General features: G+C 33.8%; 1 protein-coding gene across 1 annotated transcript; it reads left to right on the top strand.

Annotated features, from left to right (window-relative positions):
* Window positions 1-3,149: 3,149 nt before the first annotated feature.
* On the top strand, window positions 3,150-16,247 carry LOC116122518 (replication factor C subunit 1-like). The gene is made up of 23 exons (XM_031408363.1): window positions 3,150-3,227; window positions 3,368-3,441; window positions 4,011-4,127; window positions 4,663-5,127; window positions 5,211-5,278; window positions 5,510-5,585; window positions 5,662-5,723; window positions 5,809-5,960; window positions 6,901-7,055; window positions 7,208-7,396; window positions 7,538-7,659; window positions 7,757-7,964; window positions 8,950-9,003; window positions 9,812-9,981; window positions 10,593-10,683; window positions 11,421-11,596; window positions 11,723-11,762; window positions 12,178-12,302; window positions 12,493-12,565; window positions 14,239-14,331; window positions 14,399-14,642; window positions 15,713-15,766; window positions 15,868-16,247. Exons 2-23 carry the CDS (start codon window positions 3,439-3,441, stop codon window positions 16,035-16,037), a joined length of 2,907 nt encoding a protein of 968 aa, XP_031264223.1. The 5' UTR covers window positions 3,150-3,227; window positions 3,368-3,438; the 3' UTR covers window positions 16,038-16,247.
* The last annotated feature ends 856 nt before the right edge of the window (window positions 16,248-17,103 follow it).

Here is a 17,103-nt window from a genome sequence, read left to right as displayed (position 1 = left end):
ATTTAGCTAAAAGACCCCCGCTTATATAAAGCTTCAATTTAAAACAAAATCTCCCCACCACTCTAAGCCATTACCCGCCACCGCCATTCACTGTCGGAAGTCATCAAAAGTCGTTGAAAATCATCAAAAGTCACCGAGAATTGTCAGGAGGCTCCGATAAGGTTGTTTCTGGCCATATTGATGGTCGAAAATGGCCATATCGAAGTAGATCTGGCCAAAAATGGCCAGATCTATTATATCCATTTCCGGCTAGATCCATGACCTTTAATGACCATATCTAGGAGAGATATGAACGTTAACAGCTAGATCTATTCCAGCCAGAATAGATCTGTGAGATATGGCCGTTAACGGCAATGGATTTGGCCGGAAACGGCGAGAATAGATCTGGCCATTTCCAGCTATATCTACTTCGATATGGCTGTTTTTGGCCATCAGGGGTCATATCCAAGCCTCCTGACGACTTTCGATAGTGGTGGTGGTTGGGTGGTAGTGGTGGTTTGCAATTTGTTTTGAATTCAAGGGTAATTTTGTCCAAAAACTTAATTAAATAAGGGTAAAATTGTAAAAGCTAGATTAATGTAAATTGGTTTTAAAATAAGGGTATTATTGTTCAAAAATTTTATTAATAAGGGATAAAATTGTAACAAAAATAAAATAACCAAGTAATATTACAATACTTAAGAAAATGAAGGTTATCAGATTACCTCCAATATTACTAATAGTAACTACTATTGGTATTAAAAATTAATAGAATCTTATATTACTTGACAACTAAACATAGTAATCAAGTAATATAAGATGTCATAACCCTAATAATCTTATATAACCCCTAACCAAACGCCCCATTTAGAGTTCTAATCTGTCTCTATTATTTTTGCAATCCTTATTTTGTCTCTATTATTTTTGCAATCCCTATTTTCTTTATATTGCGTGCCCATTTTCTTCGTTTTAACGTCTTGCTTTCTTTAGGATGTCCTGTATATGCACCATAATTACACATGCAACCTAAGATATCATGTAATCAAAATAGGATTATTCAGAAAAAAAAAAAATTTTCAATAGGTGGTTAAAAAAAAAAAAATGGAAGTCTTATGTTCACCTTATATATTACTCCTTAGTATGGCTCGTCTCAAGTTTTTATTTCGGAACTGTATAAAATATCATTTTCTATATATAATTTGGATTAGAAAAACATTAAGATTTAAAGACAAGCACAAGTCAGTTCATACATCAACAATTTATATTTGCCTAATTAATTTCATAAATTAGAGTTGCTTTTATGGTTTAGGATCCAAGTATACTGGAAAGATTTTACCAGGTTTGAATAACGGAATCAGAAAAAAAAAATAATAAGAGGATGAATTTGAAGATATTTGATGGAGAAAATATTAGGAGGAAAATAAGAATTCGTTCTTGGGATTACGGAATTATAGAGAAAAAGGGAAGAGAAGATCACCGGTTTTGGTTAAATTTTGTAATTGAACCATTGTATTTTTTATTTTTTTCCATAATTATTTTTTTGAAAGGTACGTTTTACCCTTGGCCTTTTAAGTATGTCTCAAGTCTATCAATTGTTTTGTGGGGTTTAGGTTAACCCCTTGGGTACGTCTGGTTCGGGAAATATTTTATTGCTGAAAAGGTAAGATTATCACCGAGATAGATTACCTTGAAGATTACGAAAGAATGTTATATGAATATATTTGGTTAGATTAGTGGGTATAAATAATTAAAATGTTTGGTTCAGATTCTTGGGAAAAATAAAATATTATCGACAGAAGCTTTTATTGAATCACCCTTTCTTTTTAATATCATTATAATAATAATATTATTATTTAAATAAATTCTTTTTATCCCTCTATATTTGAGAATTTAGCTAAAACACCCTAACAATAAAGTTTAAATTTTAACAAAATACCTCCAGTCACCCAAGATCACTGCCAACCACCGACATCAGTCACCAAAACGGTGCACGACCGGTGAGATCATGCTGACCGTGCACTGTTTTGGTTGTTTTCGGCCAGATCAAAGGCTGAAAATAGCTAGATCACTCCGAAAACGACCAGATCCACATTGATCTGGATGTTTTCAACCAAATCGAAGGTCGAAAATAGCTAGATCGTCGTGGATCTGGTCAGAAACAGTTAGGTCTATTCTAGCCAGATCCACGACGATCTGACCGTTTTCGACCTTCAATCTGGCCGGCAACAGCCAGATCGGCGCATAGCCAGCCAGATCCTGTTAGTTGTGCGTCAATTTGGCGACTATTGCTGATGGCTAGGGATATTTTATTAATGTTTAAATTTTTTGTGGCTGGGATGTTTTAGCTAAATTCTCAAATATCAAAGTTTGGGTGATTGTTATTTGGTAGACATTTGAGGACAATTGTGTTCAGAATGGTGTTTAATTAAGGGCAAAATGGGTATAAAATTAAGATTACCTCGGTAATCTTTAAATACCACCCCCTGAGGTGGTAATCTAATTACTCCCTAATTAACCAACATTAATCACTATTGATATTAAAAGATTATCGAAATATTTTATTACTTGACAACTAAATAAGGGAATATCCGGAATTAAAAATAGATTATCGAAATTATCTTACTAGAGCCCTAACCAAACACACCGTATTTATGAAAGTTAAGGAGAGATTTGGGTTTTGAATTTTGGTTGTTAATTATTTAATAGTTGTAACATAACGAAAATATCCTTATCTCGTTAAAGTTAAACGGCTAAATTTTAAAATGAGTTTGACGTTGTGTGTTTTTGTAACCACTAACCAAAGGGGAAAATTGTGTTTTTATGATAGTTTGGGGACAAGATGTTATTTGGTCTTAATTTAGGCAACATAGGTGTATTTTATTGGTCAAAGCCAGTCAACCTCAAATTCAAGTAAACGGAGTCTAAACATGGTAGAATGATGATATTCAAACCAGGGGTAGAAAATTATGAACGTGATAGATGGAGTGGGAAAATGTTATTCGGTCGTGTAATGTACCTTTTGGTCCGTATCAAAATTATGCCTTATGGGTGTAGATGTAAAATCCCCTATATTAGTAATGCGTATAATAAGTCCTCTCAGCGCCCAGAAAAAAAAAAAAACTGAAAGTTCAGAAAACAAAACTCAGTGACTCACTGCGACCAGCCTCCCGTTACCACCGCCGGTCCTTAATCTATTACCTATTTGTGCAAAGCCCATTACCCGTTCGTCGTAGCCCGCAGTACTGGAAGTTGTTTTTCTTCCATCTTATTTATTTATTTTTTTTTTGGGCCGTGAATTATATAATATTAAATTAAAGTGATAATCTTGTGCACATTGTTAGAAATTTTGAATTTTTGTTACTTACAAGCTGCTTTTATTGCTGTCCAGATTGTGTTTTCGAGGCGAAATCAGCGAAAACTTTTAGTCATTGCATCTTTGGTTTCGTGCGAAGTTTAGAGATGGTAAGGGTTTATATGTTTCCTGTTGTAAATTTTTCTTTATTTTTTTCTCGATTTCTTTTTTGGTTATTGGGAAAGTTAGAGAAAATTCAAACAGAATTCTATTGTCTAAGAAAGGAAATCGTGTTTTTAAAGTTTTTATTTTTTTAAATGTTATAGATTCCTTCTATAAAGATGGTTGAGGGTTAGCGTTAGGGTTTTCATACAGTATAATCTTATTTGATTGATGCTGTTGCATTTGTTGCTTTGGAAAATAACAAGGCAAATGTTCCAAAACTGAAAAACCCTAAACAGTCACTGACAATCAAACTTCTTGTTTCCTATCCGAAAAAAGAGATAAAAGAAACTCTATAGTTTTGTTTAAGGTAGCCATATTTATTTTTATTTACAGGAACCAAGTAGAGAGTCAGTGTTTTATGTGCATTTTAAATTTGTTAGCCTTTTCTTTTTTTGCGGCTTGGTAAAATTAGAGGAATTTAAAGTATTTTATTTTTCTTTATTAATGAGAATTAAAAGAAGGCGTTGCGTCTAAAATATTATGTTTGACATACTAGGCTTTATCTGATTTACAGCCGCAAGATATTAGGAAGTGGTTTCTTAAACCACATGACAAAGACAAAGGCAATGGCAATGGCTCAATCTCTGCAAATTCTGCACCAAGCAATTCAGAGCCAATGAATTCAGAGCCCGTGAGTGTTTTCTCTTATATAAATGGGATACAGATATATGTGTGATATATGTGTATGTTTGTGTTTTTGGTTGCTTTAGGGTTTAATATAGATTTGACATCTGGTTTTAGGGTGTTAATTGTTACACTTGAAAACATTCTTATCGTTGTAGGTGACAAACTCAACTCAACTCTCGACTAGAGCTAAATAGGTTATTTGGCTGTCAGGCTTTTTTCCAATCAGTTTCAGAATTATGATGTTGGAATATAAAACAATGAATGCAAATGGAAAAAGGGAGACATCTAAATGTTAATTTTCAATTTTTTTAAATCTTTTGATTTCAACCTAGAAGAGTATAAAGAAAATGGAGTATTGTTGAAAACTCCATGGAATTTTAGTCTTGTTGAATAAAGTTTTGCTATTAAGGAACAGAAACTGAGGATTTGAATACGTATTTAAATATCATAGAATGTGTCAATGATTTACTATTTCAATAGAGTCAAATTTGACTACGTTGATATTTATTTACTATATATTTTTCATTGGATTAATCCAGTTTCGTGGAGGCAAAGAAGGTTCAGGTAGAAGAAAAACTAGCAAGTATTTTACTGCTGAGAAACAAAAGCTAGATGATGAAAAAGGAAAAGCGGAACTTCCAGCTAAGAGGAAAACACAAAATGATATTGATGATTCCCGTAAATCTCCACGATCAAGGAAAATTCAGAAAGTTGATGACAATGATGATGACTTTGTCTTGCCGAATGAGAAGAGGGGCTCTAGTGTCACTCCCAGAAAGAAATTGAAGTCTAGTTCAGGTAGGGGAGTTGCACAGAAATCTGTATGTGTTGATGATGGTGATGAGGATAATGTTAAAGATTTAGAGCCTCCTGTTAAGCCCAGTGGAAGGGGTCGTGGTGGTAGAGCATCAGGGTCACCAGCTATTGGAAGAGGCAGAGTTGGTGGACAAGGTGGAATTATGAATTTCGGGGAAAGGAAAGATCCTCCACACAAAGGAGAAAAGGTGGACGCTGCTTGGAGTTTTTGCATTGATTAATTAGAATAATTGTTTTACTCTCAATATTAACATTTTTTTTCCTGTGTCAGGAAGTCCCTGAAGGTGCTCCTGACTGCTTAGCTGGTTTGACTTTTGTAATTAGTGGAACACTTGACAGGTATGTTGTCTTATCTTTATGTGGCTTTTCATGTGCTTAATCTTGTAAGTGTATAGGGAATTCTAGGGGCATATGCTTTTCTTAATAATTTTTCAGGAAGCTTTTGGGTTTGTATTAACTCTGCTCTTTGTGATAATATTTAAATTATTTTATTGGGTTGAGTCTTAGTGTTGTGTCTAGCTTAAAATTTCCTTCAGCTGGAGACTGCATTTAATTTTGATCTACTTACAGTTTGGAAAGGGAAGAGGCTGAAGATTTGATTAAACGCCATGGGGGACGTGTTACTGGATCAGTCAGCAAGAAAACGGTCTTTCCATACTTCAGTCTTCATTTGTTTGGATTTATAGCTGTGTTGGCATGTGTTTAACATCTTCTGCTTGCAGAATTATCTTTTATGCGATGAAGATATTGGGGGAGTGAAATCAACTAAAGCCAAAGAGCTTGGGTTTGCCATCTCTGAACACAACTTTTTCTTTTGAATTGTGGATTTCTTTATTTCTTAGATGTCTTGCTTTATTTTCTATATGTAGTACTGCTTTCCTTACGGAGGATGGATTGTTTGATATGATCCATGCATCAAATCCAGCAAAAGCACTTGCACAAGATGATTCAAAGAAATCAGTGGAGAACGTTGCTACATCTCTGCCCCTCAAGCGAAGTCCCCAAAAAGTCGAAGTGAAAAGTAAGCACTGTATAGCTATGTGTTTGTATTCTATCACTTCAACATCTAATATCTGTTAAGGTTTTCTTTTTGGTTTTATTTTCTAATTCTTGTGTCCAAACTTTGTTGTTTCATACTTGTTTATTCTGCTGCTCTGAATTGCACGGTAAGTCTAGTGTTATGTATCATCTGATTGTTGTTCAATGCTCTGGTGAGGTGAGTGAGACACATGGTATTGTTGCTTACATTGAAAAATCCTGTGTTTTTGGGAATATGAGTTCTTTTTTCTTACTTCTTTTGTTAGTTGGGCAGTAAATTGGCATTTGATGTTTATTTAAGAAAATGTTTTTTTTTTTTCCATTTTTCATAGTTGTTTTGGAAAATGAGTGACACGAAATGATGATAGACAGTTAATTGAAGATTTATTTCGAAATGTATGTTAAGGTGTTGTTTAAGCACCAATATAGCATTTTCTTAATGCGGTTTCTCACTTTACTTCGAAGAGTGTGGTCTTGTATATGACAATCCGTTGATATTCTTCTTAGTACATGTAGCTTTTGTAGTTTATATGTTTTTATTAGGTGGGTAATTTCAGTAGTAAAATTCTTAATTTTTGTTGTTATGTTAGACTTCACCTGGAAAAATTCAGATATATTTGCAGGTATAGTCCTTAAAGGGAATACTGCAGATAATTTATTTGATAGGAGGGGGTGAGTGGTTATGGTACTATCATGTTTTTCTCTGACCCATGCTATGACTTGGCTTCTACCTTTTATTTAACAATTAATAAATGTGGTGACTTTGAACAATGTATAACTTCTCTGCTGATTGGTTTAAGTTCAAAACATGAGCTTAGGATGCTTTGAAATGGATTTGATGTTCATAATTAGTTATCAGTTGTATTGTTTCTGGTGTGAGATTGCCTCAGTAGTTTAAACAAACAATTTGGTTGATTGAATAGGCAACTCTTCGGCAACAAAGGTAGCCTGTGAAAGTACAATCTCATGTGCTTCTCCTGTAAAGAAGAAAAAGCAAAATATCCAGGATTCTTCGTTGACATGGACAGAAAAGCATAGGCCAAAGGTTCCGAATGACATTGTCGGGAATCAGTCACTGGTACAAATGTGTTATTGGCCAATTTCTGCAGTTGCATTAGCTATTACAATTTTATCTATATTACTTATTACATTATGGAGAAGCATTGGAATTATTTCCTTGTAATATATGCAGAAGCATTGGGATAATGATTTTCTTTGTAAAATTTTCAGGTTAATCAGCTTCGTAATTGGTTGGCACATTGGAATGAACAATTTCTTGGTAGTGGAACTAAGCAAAATGGAAAGAAGAAAATTGATCCTAGTGCCAAAAAGGCCGTGCTTTTAAGTGGAGCACCTGGTATGGGAAAAACAACATCAGCAAAGTTGGTTACTCAGATGCTGGGTTTCCAGGCAATTGAGGTGGCTTATATTTGGAAAAAAAAAAAAAAAAGTTTTATTACCAGAGCATCTCGGTTATTAGCTTATTACTATATTGTATCACTCAATACTTGTGTTATTAACTATCTGTTTTTCTGGTCTGTGTATCCCAATAATCTCAAGGTTAATGCTAGTGATAGCCGTGGGAAGGCTGATTCCAAAATTTCAAAGGGAATTGGTGGAAGCAATGCGAATTCTGTCAAGGAACTTGTCAGCAACGAGGCATTGAATTCTAAAATGGATCGGTTTGTTCTGTATTCTTACTGTATCTTGCAATAGTTAGATAAACGTACAAGGAATTTCTTTTGCTCACTCAAGTTAATTTTCAATCGAAATTTGCAGTTCCAAGCATCCAAAAGCTGTGCTGATTATGGATGAGGTTGATGGAATGTCAGCTGGAGATAGAGGTGGAGTTGCTGATCTTATTGCTAGCATAAAGATCTCCAAAATTCCTATTATCTGCATATGTAATGACCGCTACAGTCAGAAACTTAAAAGTCTTGTAAACTATTGCTTGCTTCTCAGTTTTCGGAAACCTACAAAACAACAGGTTAGTCTTTATCATAATGTTTCATTCCTTTCTTCTTTTATTTTATTTTAAGTGGTTGTTTATGCTTTGTTTCTGTTACTCTCTGTTGTATTATTGGTACTATGTGTGAAACTGTCCAGTTCACAATTCAGGTGTGCCTTTCATGTATGCTATCATCATGCTTTTTGTTTTTTGTAATGTTTGGAAGATTTTAGCCTTTGAGATATTCAGCACTGATAACATTGTGATTAGTCTGCCTCAAAGAAATGTAGGATGAACAGTACACCTCTCCTCAATTCTACCTAGTCTGGAGATACCTGTTTTGAACTAGTACAAAACAAAAGCCTGATGGTCCTTTTTTGTGTTTACTTTCAAGAATCAGTGGAAGTTCTAGGTTTATTTGCTTTTATATTTACTCTTGAAGAGGAAAATCATGTTTTTGGGTGATTACTAGATATTGAGATGTAATTCACTGACCAGAACAGTGTATGATTGCCATTTATTTGGGTTTTAACAAATAATTAAGACAACAGAACATATTGGGGTCAGTTGCGTAGATGATTCAAGGAGTAGATTTTATGGGTTTAGCTTTCCAGTGATTACTTTCTGGAGATTTTGTTCATTTCTTGAACATATTTATTTTGTTTTCTGTAAATATCATTTAGTATTTTTTTTCCAGCTAATCTCATGTTGCCCGTTCAGTGTAATGATGTTTTTCCTTTACACACACAAATTTGTCTTTATGCATCCTCTAGAATCTCTTCTAACCCATTGAACAGAGATAGAGACAGATACTTCCTTTTCCCTTGCATACAAACCTATGTTTATACAGCATGTTTGTACGTTAAGTTTTTATGTATATGTCTACTTGTGCATGGATCCCAGGCTTGAGTTTGGATAAATCAAATTTGAACATTTGTGGCTCTAGATTCAGACTGTTTACTTTGATTGCTGGACAACCTGTTCTTAATATAGGGTTTCTAACATGGAATTTGTTGCATGGTAGATGGCTAAGAGGTTAATGCAAATTGCGAATGCTGAAGGTCTTCAGGTTAATGAGGTAAATGCTCTGTTAATGATTTTGTTTTATTTATTTATTTTTTTCTTAGGAAGGACCAAGTATTTTAAAACTGAAAGAAAAAGTTACAATGGTGGATCAGGGGTCCAATACAAAGAGTGCTCGATCCTTACAAAAAATCTTAAAAACCTTGAGTAACCTGAGCGATATGAACACCCAAAAATAGAAAGATAAGAACAGCCCATGAAGCCACAAAAAAGTTGAACACATCAACTCAAAATCCCTAGCAGTTATGATAAGTAAAGAAAAATGAGGTATCTTGGAAATCTTTTGCAAGATACCTCATTTTTCTTTTTAAACTTGGATTTGTATTTATACTAGATTTGTGATGCTCCATGGGAATGTATTCATTTTACACTTTACACTCTTTTCATGGCACTTTAGCCTTTTATCATCTAGATGCAAAGAGTTGGTATCTGAAAAGAAAACAGAATGCTAGTGGTTATTTTGAAGTTGGTCAACAATTTACTGCAGAGTAGAGAAAGCCTACAGAAATTTGTCCAAGATTGCATCCATTGACCTCAGTCATTTATTTGTTTTGGTTATTGTTTCTTTGGGTGGTTACCTGTTGATTATGCTTAAGGGTCAGGAGAGTTAGAACCAATCAAGTAAATAATTGTAGGCATTTTGTTTCTTTTTTCTTTTCAATTTTAATTTTAAATTTTACTCTTATTTGTTCAATGTGCTTTTGCTTTTAGAATTACAACAAATTCCTGTAATCAATGCAATTACTCCTACTCATTAAGCTCTTTCATCATGCAATCATTCATATTTAACTTTTGACTTTCAGATTGCTCTCGAGGAACTTGCAGAGAGAGTGAATGGAGATATGCGCATGGCCATAAACCAACTGCAGTATATGAGTCTCTCCATGTCAAACATCAAGTATGATGACATAAGACAGCGCCTTCTTAGTAGTGCCAAGGATGAAGATATTTCACCATTTGCAGCTGTTGATAAGTATGAGCACTATACTTTTCTTTTTTCCTTTTTTATTTTTATTGCTATGGCTTGCTTGTAACAATGTTTGAGGCTGTTCATTTAAGTGAACTTTATTGTCAATCTCCTCTCAACTCCCTGCTTATATCTTCTTAAAAGTTGTTGTGAGTGTATAGTGTTTAATCTCATTATTTAATCATGTTAAATATTGCTCTTCTTATTACTATATAGTGATATCATTGATCATAATCTTGTCCCTAATTTCTATTAGTTTCATCATGGATACCATAATTTTGGGGTTTCTGCTTTTATAATTATGAAGTTTTACCCGGTACTCTTAACTTATCATTTAGTTTATTTAAGTACTTTTATATGCTTTGACTTTTTGCCACTGATTCATCATACAAAGTGCAATTCTAGTGCATGTTTTGTTGATTATATTTTGTATGCTTCTAAATTCTGTGGTGTGGATGATTAATGTCAATCACTTTTTCTTTTGCAACTAAATTAAAACGTAAAGGGCATAGGCAAAGATATTTGTTTGTGTGTACCTCTGGATGATATCTGGTCCATCAGCCATGGACATTAAATATTTCATTCTATTGCTGTACTAATAATGTCTGTGGTTGTAGGCTGTTTGGCTTTAATGGGGGAAGGTTGAGAATGGACGAGCGGATTGACCTGAGCATGAGTGATCCAGACCTAGTCCCTCTACTTATTCAGGTTCTTATCTGCTGTGTCTAGAAATCCTATTACCAAAATTCAAGAGAATTTTAGATCTTGCTGGGAGATCTTGTTAAATCCTACAGTTTTTCAAATTTTTTTTTTTTTTTTTTTTTTTTTTGGGTAAATTCACAATGGTGCTATTGTAAGATGAAAATGACCTCACTATGTTTCCTATAAAACAATGACTTCACCATGTTATTCGTGATGGACATTTATGCTAATCTATTTAGTAGGTTAGACACCAAGTCTCTAGTTTAACAATTTTCTTGGATTGATTGAACTGTTTTTTTTTTTCAATAACAGCTAATTTAAAAGTCAAATATCCATGAGGCTTGGATAATTCATAGTAAAGATATTGAAAAATATAGAAGTTTATCCTTTTTTTTTTTTGGTGGAAACTATTGTCATGTGTATAATTCACGATAACTATCTTTTGACAAACTCTAAGATTGTCTCTTTCATACTGATTGTGGTGTTCAAGAATCCAGGAAGTAGAATAGTTAAAAACATTACTGTGAAAGTTGCTTGTTGAACTCTTGTGACTTTCTTCTGTTATTATTTATGCATGAAACAGCTAAGTCGTTTTGTTATTATATGTTCTATGTCTTTCTCTATGAGTGTAATTGCTGATTTGTTGGATACTTATACCCTTTAGTGATGTAGCATAATTCGAATTTCAAATATTTGTTTTGCCATAATGCTTTACATGAAATCTTTTAAAAATAAATTTGCAGGAAAATTATATTAATTATAGGCCAAGTTCAGGTGGTAAGGATGAAATGAAGCGAATGAGCTTGATTGCCCGTGCTGCTGAGTCTATTGGCGATGGGGATATAGTTAATGTGCAAATTCGAAGATATCGACAGTGGCAGCTCTCTCAAACTGGTTGTCTTGCATCTTGTATCATTCCGTACGTATTTCAGCAGCTAAAAATGTTGGAAATATTTTACATGATTTTCATTCGGGTTAAGTGAGGTTTATTTGTATTCTTATTCTTAGTATTCTCTTTCTTGATATATTTTTTTATTTTAATCAGTGCTGCTTTGTTGCATGGACAAAGGGAGACGCTTGAACAGGTAATACATATGTCAATTATGAAGGTTACAAAATTTTTGTTATCATGATGAAGAAATGTTGGTTTCTTAATGAGGGAGATCTGCACTTTCTATCTCTTTGGCCTTCTTATATTTATTTATTTTTCCTATTTTGTTTTTATCAATGAAAGTTTCACTATCTTAGATCTTTCCTCTATTCCAAATTGTCATGTATTACGTGAAATTAATTTAGTATCATTTGAGTCTATGTTATACTTTGCATGTCGCCTTTGTTTGCAAGTGGATATGTTATATTTCTGTCAATAAAAGACATGTTTTGAGCACATTAAGTTTGATGAAATTTCTTCTGTACACACTATAGATTAGTAAAAGATGAAAATGCTATTTGTTGGAATAGATATATTCTTACAGTTACAATCTGGCCTCATGTCTTCAGGGAGAAAGGAATTTTAACAGATTTGGTGGGTGGCTGGGAAAGAATTCAACAACGGGTAAAAATTTGAGGCTTTTGGAAGATTTGCATGTTCATCTTCTTGCTTCTCGTGAATCTAATTCGGGAAGGTAATTCTTATTCAATATCTTATATTCCTGGTTATTTCAGTGCGTGGAGTCCTATTTCTTCTGTACACTGTCAGTATTGAAGTGCTTGGTCTCTAGTTAGTTCCTTCTGTCAACTATAATGGGATTGTTTCATCTCTGTTGCATCTCCTCCTTAAGTTGCTTAATCATTGTTTTATTGTTTATGGTGCAGGGAGACACTTCGACTTGAGTATCTTACTCTCCTTTTGAAACAATTAACTGATCCACTGCGTGAGATGCCTAAGGTTAGATGTGATCTTTTTGTGCATAATAAATATTTTGGACCTGTAAGTGTAGCCAAAGGCAAGTCAGTCATTTGCATGTATACGAAAGACAGTTCAGTACCAAAATAATGCCCGAGCCCTGAGGTTTGTTGTGCTGAAGGCACCTGCTTTTTGGGCTGTGTGCACAGTTATATCAAAAGTCAAAATATTTCGTTTTATTTTTCCTCTATTATTGGAATTTTGTTTTATGTATTTGATATCTAGAAAACCCTAGGGCTCACTTGGATTTGCAATGGGTTTGAAACTGGGAATTACCGTTGGACCCTATAACTTTTAGTCCTATGGGATATGATATCCTAGGTTTGGTAGTGTCAGGAGGATTTAAACCTTTTACGTCTTAGCTGGAACCAAGTGTCGTACCATTACCCACCTTTCAGGATTATTGGAGTTTTGTTGCTCGGCACCTATTTCTTGATCCAAAGCTTTGCATCATTTCCTTCCTTTTCAACAGCTTCACTGTTCAGTGTTTTCCAGTTTTGCACATTTTCTTTTTTATTGTCCTCCATTTGTTCACTTTCTCTCTTATTTTTGTTGATCAGGACTTGTTGATATGAAACTTTTCTTACCATTAAGGCCTCATTTGGATAGAGGGATTTTAAAATCCATGGATTTTGTACAATCCATGGATTCAAAATCCATGTATTTGATAAATTCCATTGTTTGGTTTAAATATAAAATCCATGGATTGTTGATTCAAATTTCCATGCACTCATGTTTAGATAGATGAATACAATCCATAGATTTGATAAATAATTTCTAACTTTGCCCTCAATATCCAAAACCAACAAAAATTCAACTTTCATCTAGTTAAATACAAGTTAAATTATAATTGATGATTTTTTGTGATTTGGTAAAAAAAAAAAAAAAAAAAACAAAAAGAACTCCAAGTTAATATATATATTATCAACTAAGAAAATGAAATAATAAAAAAGCTTTTTGCAAATAAGAAATTGAAAATAATTAATTAAAGGAATAGAAACTCACATCTAGATTATTTCTCTAGTCTGCTGTAAAAATGTTGATGATGTAAAGGTGAAGTGCTAAAAAAGAGAGAACAACAAATATATTTCTTTTAATTAAGGTAAAAGATAATTGTTGGGATATTAAATTATTAACAAGGATAGTATTAGAAAATTAAAGTATTAACAAAATTTCTTATATTATTAAAATTGATGGATTTGGCAAAATCTCTCCTACTAGGTGGGATTTAAAACCCTAAAAAATAAAAGATTCTGGAGGGTGGTGGATTTTCTAAAATCCATGGATTTAAACTCTTTTCTAAAACCAAACGAAAGATTTCACTAAATTCATGAATTTAACGAAATCAATCATTTAGAATCCTTCAATCCAAACGAGGCCTAAGTGTAGTTTACTGATTCTTTGTGTGGTCTTAGTTTATAATTTCTAAGGAATTGCATGCATGATTGGAGACAAACATTGATGTAAAATATCACAACATACATATATTCTCTCGCTTGTTGATTACCTTATGGTGAGAACCTTTCTACAGCTGTTCATTATGGGCAGTACTTGAGTGAGCACTATATTGAAGGGACCTTTTGCATCTGTTTACCTTGAATGTCTGCTAGTAATGATGTGTGATTGTTCTTTTGGTGTCATGTATGATTTACCAGGATGAAGCTGTTAAGAAGGTTGTGGATTTTATGAATGTTTACTCAATAAGCCAGGAGGACTTTGATACTATTGTGGAGCTATCAAAATTTCAGGTACCCTTTTGTGCTTCATTTACAATATGATATTACATAAAATATTTTATGGTATTCTGTGCATTAGGGGCATGGAAATCCGCTGGAAGGCATTCCACCAGCTGTCAAAGCTGCTTTGACTAGAGCATATAAAGAAGATAGCAAATTGCGGATGGTAAGAGCTGCAGATCTAGTCACACTTCCTGGAAAGAAGGCACCTAAGAAGCGGATTGCTGCAATTCTGGAACCATCTGATGAAGGAATTGGAGAGGAGAATGGTGGTATGTTGGCTGATAGTGAAGAAGAAAATTCTTCAGACACAGAGGACCCAGGTAAAATTGTCCAGCTATAAGTTTCAATTGGTTTGCCATCAGATTGTTTACTGTTATAGTGCTGCATTGTGTCTTTAAGTTTTCCAATTTGAGGAATTTTTAAATTTTCCTTCAAAGAAAAGAAACAAAAGATTTGTAGTACTGTAGAGGAACAGATACAAACGTGGGCCAGTTTACCTCGTTAACAAAACCACAATCATCCCTTGAGGGAATGAAGGCCACACAAACAAACATGTTTGGTTGTGTCTTTGGCATATATGACTAACTAAAGAATAGCGATGGGTGGATTGCACCTCAAAATTTTACTGCCATCCAAATATCCAGACCACAGACAGTCACTGTCATCTTTGGTACCGACCTCCTACGAAAAAAAAAAAAAAAAATGGCTTACCATGTAACCAGTACATTGTGAATAGAATATTTACATTTCCTTTTGACAGAAAGGTTGGGACTTCCGTCCAATTGTGGCATATTGAGGTAGGGACTACAGGGGAAATTTCAATCATATAGTTCATTAGGGAATGGGAGGAATTGTGAGGGTTGACTATTAAAACACCATCTCAAGTTTGAAATTAATTAAATGGCCATGAACTTTATCGCTTAAGCGATTTAACACATATCGCTTAAGCGATAGTTTATAGATAAACCTATATTGCTTAAGCGAATGGTCATTTAGTAAAAAGTTTCAAATTTCATGGCCATTTAATTCAGTCCAAAACTTGAAATGGTTTTTTAGTTAATTGTGAGCATCATATAGAATGCCTTGTTATAAGTAAGTATACCAATTTTGAGTTGTAGAGGCTGTGCTGGAATATGACATTCTGTACTGTGTAAAACATTGAACCAGGCATTTTAGGATCTGCGTGTTCACTTATATTCTAGTCAGACAACTGTAATTTTTGCCACACCCACCCCCCAACAACCCCCCCCCCAAAAAAAAAAAAAAAAGTGCCTTAAGGAGATAGAATCCATTCTTTTCTTTAAAAGAAATTTACTGTGACATACTGTAGGAAAGAGCCTTTCTCGTGTTTTTCTGGTTTGTCTTGACTTGTATTTTTTCATGCCATTAGATGCAGGAAATGGTGAGAAGATGCAGAAGGAATTGCAAAGTCTGAATTCAAAAGGTTAGTAACATTAGCCGACATAGACATGCCTAAAAATATTGGAGTAATTGTGTGATTTGTGCATGATTGATTAGTTCTAATGTGTGCCTAACATTTTCCAGGAATTGAAGTACAAGTGGAATTGAAAGGAAGTGAAAGTTCAAGTGCCAAGAAGAAGGCGGCAGGCAGAGGGAAAGGTGGCTCTGCATCCTCTGAGAAGAAAGGTAATTCTGGATCCATGGATAAGAAAGCTGGGCGTGGCTCAGGGGCTGCAGCCAAGAGAAAGAGATGAGTAAGTGACCTAAGTGTAGGGTATTATAAATTTCGGCATGTATATAGTGTGCATGATATTTTCCTCTATACAACCATTTTTGAAGGTTTCTTGTTGAAAGGTTGAGAGGATTTTCCCCGCCAGTAGATGCATACTATGGCGGACAATATGGTCAAATGTAAGCATTACTGGATTGTTCTCCTTATGAAATTATGAATATGTTTTAAAATATGGTTTGAACCTTCATTCACTTGAATAATTCCTTTATATGGAGCATTTGAAAATGATGATATAATTGGATCATTTCTTCCCATCTGTATGGATGATTTCTGGGTAGCTTTAAGTGTCTTGGAAACGTGGTTTTGTTAGCTTGAGCAAAAATGAAGTCCAATAACAGATTTAAGTGTCTCTCACTTGTATACTTCAAAGCAAGAATAAATCAAAATATAATTTCACTTAGTACCCTTATGTTTTCGGAAACTGACACGGGCGTGCCAACTTTGGCACTTCTCATCACATTCCCCCTCAATTTAAATTTATTTGAAAATTATACAAAAAACCTCCCTTGCCTTCTAACTCTATCAGAATTCAGTTAATGTAACAAGGGTAACGGAGTAATTTACTCAAAGCACTGAAGGATCAATTATTAAAAAAAAAAAAAAAAAAAAAAACTCTAAGGTTGTGTTTGGTTGCGTGTACTACACTACACTAATCTTGCGCATGGTAAAATTTGCTAAAGTTAACTGGTGTTTGGTTAGGTTGCTAGGCTTGAATTAAATCTTTGAAAAGGAACTTATTCTTCAGCATAACTACGAAATTCTAAAGGTATATTAAAAAATATTTAGTTTATATTAAAATATTTGAAAATAGTAAAAGATTAAAAAAGGTATTAACTTTATATTAAAAGATTTAAAAAATTGTAAAAAAGGTACAAACTTTATAAAAAAGTTTTAAAAAAATATTAAAAGAATATTTAATTTGTAATATAATGATTTAAAACGGATACAAAAGTGGTTGCATGAAGTTGTTGAACGGTTGCCTGCGGCAAGTCTTATTGTCATCGCTAGTGGTGCGCCCAACGACACTA

Source organism: Pistacia vera, unplaced genomic scaffold (genome assembly GCF_008641045.1).
Source record: "Pistacia vera cultivar Batoury unplaced genomic scaffold, PisVer_v2 Contig1022, whole genome shotgun sequence".
NCBI lineage: Eukaryota > Viridiplantae > Streptophyta > Magnoliopsida > Sapindales > Anacardiaceae > Pistacia > Pistacia vera.
The sequence above is the reverse complement of the archived record's forward strand: the minus strand, read 5'-3'. Positions and strand labels throughout refer to the sequence as shown.